This window comes from Atta cephalotes (genome assembly GCF_000143395.1).
Source record: "Atta cephalotes unplaced genomic scaffold scaffold00022, whole genome shotgun sequence".
Taxonomy (NCBI): Eukaryota; Metazoa; Arthropoda; class Insecta; order Hymenoptera; family Formicidae; genus Atta; species Atta cephalotes.
Window position 1 is genome coordinate 2,100,131 of NW_012130086.1, and position 5,845 is coordinate 2,105,975.

Genomic DNA, 5,845 nt, shown 5'->3' on the forward strand with positions numbered 1-5,845 from the left:
TTGTGTGTATATATATATATATATATATATATATATATATATATATAAATCTCAATTATATGAAATTTTGCACTGATAATTTGTTGATTATTCGTTTCTTTGCTACATCACAATAATATCGAGACCAGATGTCATATTTTTACAGATTTGATTATCGACTATCGGTCATATTGGTATTTTAATTATCTACGAATTCAGTAAGGTGAAATATTAATTGAAGCGAAAGTTATTGAGGAAAGAGAGTATCCCAATTCCTAACAGACACTGGTGACACTGGTGCAAAGATTGTATTGTTTTTTTTTAGGAGAATTTGCTGAATGTTGTTAGTATTGTATAAGTAGGAAAGAGTTAGGACAAGTATTTGCCTGTCTTTCTCTGCCAGGTTGCAGTTTTCTATAATTTAGTATAGAGAAAGCGTGTTCCAGTATATTAGAGCTCACTGTCTATCGATGAGGTAGATTGTATGTATGTGTGTGCCCATGTATGTGTATATGTATATAACTCTAAAAGTTTGTGTATTTCTTCCAACAGTTACTGATTCGCAATATAAAAACATAAAATAAACTTTTGAAAATAAATAAATACAAGAAATATGCTTGAAACGATTGTTATCTCTAGTCCTAAATGCGAAAAAATTTGTGTATGTACCACGTGTTATGAGTGCCTATAGTTCTATATCTATTGTATACTTCTTGCGTATCGTGCTTGTCATGCTTATCACTTGTAGCAGTGGAGAATACGTAATTGCACATCTTATTTCAAACGAAAACACAAATCAACATTGGCCATATCAGACTAAGAAAGGTCTGGGACCTGGGACAGCCGATAAAACGAAGAAAAGAAAACGGATCAACAGGGACATTGGATGTGTACGATAATCACAGTCTGCCAGTTTAATATAGTTTTCATATAAGTTTATCCAAATTTTCTTCCGAAATCATGGATTATCGTTTCCCAGAGTTCAATTCGAAAGATGCAATTCAAAGTAATTAATGCTATTAATAATTCTCTGATTTTATATTATTTCATGCAAGCATCTCTATTATTTTTTTGTACAACATATATATAAAGTTAATTGTATATTATATAAATATTAATATATATTTCAATTTTATTTTTTAGCCTGGTTAACAAGCTTGGAGGCGTATATTAATGAACCAGCAGTAAATAAATGTGTTCGACAAATATCTTATTTAGCAACCACAATAACAGAGGATAATAAAATTGCTTGGTTACTAAAGGCAATAAGTTTCCTTGATTTAACTACTTTGAATAACGACGATACAAGTAGCACCGTAGAACAATTGTGTGAAAATGTAAATTGGAGTTATTATTCTTTACTTTAATGTATATAATATCTATAATTGATTAATTAATATATAATCGATTAATTAATATTACAGGCTGCAAATCCTATAAAGGAGCTTCCGTTTCAATGGAATAAACCACTTCATACTGCTGCTGTTTGTGTTTATCCATCCAAGATAAAAGACGCAATAACTACTTTAAAGAGATTGAAGAAAATGAATGTAATTAAGGTTGCTAGTGGTAAGAAATGAAACATTTCTTTTGACCTGATATGAATGTAACAATATTATCTAATATATTTTTTGCATTAGTGGCAGCAGGATTTCCTTCTGGACTATTTCCATTGGAGACTCGATTGCAGGAAGTTCGTTGCGCAATAGAGTATGGAGCACAAGAAATAGATGTTGTGATCGATCGATCATTAGTTTTAAATCATCAATGGATGATGCTGTTTCAAGAGTTGATATCTATTCGTGCACTTTGTCCCAAGAATAACGAAAGGACAGTATGTTTAAAAGTTATAATATCATCAGGAGAATTGTTCAATTTGAAAGATGTATATAAGGCATCTATGGTAGCTCTATTTGCTGGCGCTGATTTCATCAAAACATCTACAGGGAAAGATTCAGTTAATGCGACTTTGCAAGCGGGAATTGTTATGTGTAGAGCGATAAAAGAGTTTGAAAGACTAGCCGGAATAAAGGTATAACAATTTAATTATTTGTGATAATCGAGATCTATATAATATAGCTTTAATTTATTTTCACAGACTGGCTTTAAACCTGCCGGAGGAATTAAGACTGCGCAAGACGCTTTAGAATGGATGGTCTTGATTAAGGAAGAATTAGGGAATTCTTGGTTGACAAGCAATCGTTTCAGAATCGGTGCATCAAGTTTATTGCAAAATATTAGTACTGAAATTATCAAAACATATGAAAACAAGCCAATTCAACGACCACTGGAAGATAGTTCTGAAAACCAGACATCTGAAAGAGAAAATAAAGCTGATGAAGACAATAAAGTTGAAGGAGATAATAAAGATAAAGAAGATGCAGGAGAGAAAGATAAAGGAAAAAATAAAGTTGAAAATAAAGAGACTTAATTAATTGGGTTTAGATAGTGATAAAATATTTTTATATCGTTTTTATATATTCGTAATTTCGATCATATATTTGAAAATAATTTGTATGTATTAATAAATGTGAATAAATTTTATTTTCATGATGCTTCAAGAGTTAACTGATTAAAAAATTCATCCGAAGCGCTAAAAATCAACACACTCTCTCTCTCTCTCTCTCTCTCTCTCTCTCTCTCTCCCCGCGCGCGCGCGCGCGCGCGCGTGTGTGTGCGTGTGTGTGTGTGTGTGTGTGTGTACACCAGAAAAAACATGTTTTAAACAGTTTAAAACATGCTTAATTGATGTTTTTAATATGTTTTAAATGTTTTTTTATAGTTTTTTTATAGTTAAAGCATATTTGAAGCATTAAAAATATATTTAAAAAAAACAATACGTTTTATTCTTAAAAAAAAACATCTCAATCTTTATCCTGATGTACACACGCATACGTACACAATGAGATGAGAGGATCGCATTCTTCTGGGGAATTATCAAGATCAATGGAGATACATTTCTCTCAGTTTCGTTTGAATTATAAGGGAGAGTCAAATGATCTTTATCACAATCCCTTATCTTTCAGACTACGTCATGTGTGAAACATATAAGTAATACAGAATACGTCAGAATGAGTGATATCGCGACGCCCATGCGTCTAAATATATCAATCCGTAAATAGATCCTATATAATTGACATACTTGGTACACATAATGTTGTGAACACGTAAATATACAAGTGTCTCGTTAAAATCATCTCAATTTCATTTTCTCTAGCTGATATGACACATGATCAAGATATGAAAATCAGATAATCATAAAGTGTTCAAATTTGGGAGAATTTATTAGGAATTAAATACTTGAATGTTCATGTGTTATCATTATAAGAAATATTTTACATCAAAACGTATCAAAATGCAAAATATAACTAATTTATGCGTATAAAATGCACAAAAAACGAGAAAAATCATAGCGCAGCGAATACAGTTTCTCTCTACACTTTATCTTAAACGTTTCTTAAAAATTAAGCATTTTTGAAAAACAGTGGCTTAATTTCCCATCGTTAAAAGTTTTACTTTTCAGAATATGATTCATTTTAAAAGTTTAGAAAGTTAGTTTTTTTTTTCAAAGAAATATTCAATTTAAATATACACAATAATTCGCAAATAGAAATTCAATTTATTCATCTAAAGTTTCAATTATTGAAGAAACTTTCATAATAAATCTACAAATATTCAAATTCCCTACAAAATATTCCGATATTACATAGTCATATTTTTATTATTTAAGATTTATATTTTTCTTATCTTTCTCAAGATATATATGTGAAGTTCATTCTTGAACATAAAGAATTTTTTTGCATTACAATTGAGAATAGAAGATATTTCGATTACATATAAATTCTTTCTCTTTCGAGAGCATTATTCTATTTAGAATTCCAGCAAACGAGAATGGATTGAAATGAATTGAAATGGATTCAAATTTTCAGAAAATATTCACGAATGTTAAAATGAATGCTTTTCAATTCTGATTTTTATTCATTTATAGGAATTGCATGGAACATATCTCTATGCCTTTCAATCTAAAAATAATATTAGCTTTTTCTGTGCACATAAACACAATTGTGAATACTATTCAATTCAAAACTTTGAATTGAATAAGAAATGCAGTTTTTCAATCCAATTACATCCAATTAAATCCAAAAGAAAGTATTCGCTATTTAAAATACGCATTCAGATAGAAAAAAATCTATTTTAATCCATTCTCGTTTGCTGGGATCCATTCGGATCTGCAGATTCGTCCGGACGGAGGCGTAATTCTCCACCGGAAATCGAGGCTCAAATCCAATATAGATCGATCAGTAAATAGACCTCGAGCCGGCGCGAGATCGTGTGGCCGGCGTCTTCGGGTGCTCATGCCTCTCGTGTAGTATTTACAGCTTGCAAGCTCCGGTGCGTCTTGCCCTCTGGCAAAGCTTGTCGTGACACCGTTTCAGCCGCATTGCGCCGGGTAACGGCCCGTCCTTCCGTCACCGTCGGCTTTATTCCGTACTAGTCGCACGGCTCGCCCGGCTCCAGCGGTCGTTTCGCGCGTCTCGGCCGTGTCATGCACCAGCGAATGCGGTGAGTCCCCCGGATCGCGCGTACATTCTCGTCCACGCGGCACGCGTTGCATCCGATCGAGTAGCCCTCCCCCGACTCGCCTTGGATAACTTGTACTAGATAAGCTCGGCTCGCCGCTTCTCGGCAAGTAATATACACGACATCAAGCGGGATATATCACACCATCGATATACGGGACCACCTCGTCATACACTCTATATTCGGATACCGTCGCTTCCGCTTCGGCATAGCGCGGATTTGCGAGTCGGCGCGGTGAGGCGCGCACGGGAGTAAAACGGAAGGAGAGATTGCGATGTTGATCCGTCGGGATTATGCTACTTATTACGAGCTTGCAAGAAAGATTTAAACTACTCTCTGAAACTTTTAGAGTGAATCTTATTCTGAAGAGCGAAAGCTAACTCTTCAAGATTGAAAATTGAGTTACTCTTTTTCAACACTAGTTCAATTTTTATTTTTTAGAATAAGAGTCTATTAAAAAAATTTAGAAAGTATATAATTCGTATACAAAAAGTTAAATTGTAGCTGCAAATGAATTGAAAGTCGAATACTTCCGGCGAATCGTGTACGTATAACAAAAATTGTGAGTTACTCGATGAAGGAATTCGATTTTTCCGCTGTGAACTCTAAATTTTTTTAGAATGGAATCTACTTATTCTAAAGATCGAAAATTGAGTCAGTCTTGAAAAAGAGTGACTTAATTTTCAATCCTTAGGAATAAGATTTCATTCTACAGAGATTTACTTTAAAAATTTTAAAAGATGCTTGTATTATTGCAGATAAATCGAAATTTGAATCGAGATCACAATTTCGATTTTATATATATATATATTGCGCAAAATTCCAGCACTTGTTAGATCTATTATCGTATTTCACTTGATATTTTGAATTTATAAAGAAGAAACATTGTGCAAATTAAATTTTAATTTTATTTCAGTCATATTGACTTAGTAATTATAACAAAATTAAAATCATTTGATGATATTTGATTTCGTCATACATGTTGTTCACTTGCCAATTAAAACCTATTTGCCGGCTTGAATTCTATTTAAGAGTTATGATTATATTTTTAGACATATCTTACCTTGGCACAACACGGAATCGTTGACCCTTCTTTAAATGACGCATATTTTTATCACTCATCAGGATATACATATAGGATTATTTGCTTCCTCGGTCGCATTCGTAAACAACATTAAAATAGCACTGGAATTTGCAAAAAACATGTATCCGACTTTCGTGCTGTATCATTATTACGTAACATTTAGGATTCTGTAAAAAGAAAGTGTTGTATTATATATATATA

General features: G+C 32.7%; 1 protein-coding gene across 1 annotated transcript; it reads left to right on the forward strand.

Annotated features, from left to right (window-relative positions):
* Window positions 1-939: 939 nt before the first annotated feature.
* On the forward strand, window positions 940-2,547 carry LOC105619701 (deoxyribose-phosphate aldolase). Its single transcript, XM_012201220.1, has 6 exons — window positions 940-985; window positions 1,123-1,316; window positions 1,404-1,548; window positions 1,620-2,011; window positions 2,078-2,359; window positions 2,542-2,547. The coding sequence occupies exons 1-6, from the start codon at window positions 940-942 to the stop codon at window positions 2,545-2,547; spliced, it is 1,065 nt and encodes a 354-aa protein (XP_012056610.1).
* The last annotated feature ends 3,298 nt before the right edge of the window (window positions 2,548-5,845 follow it).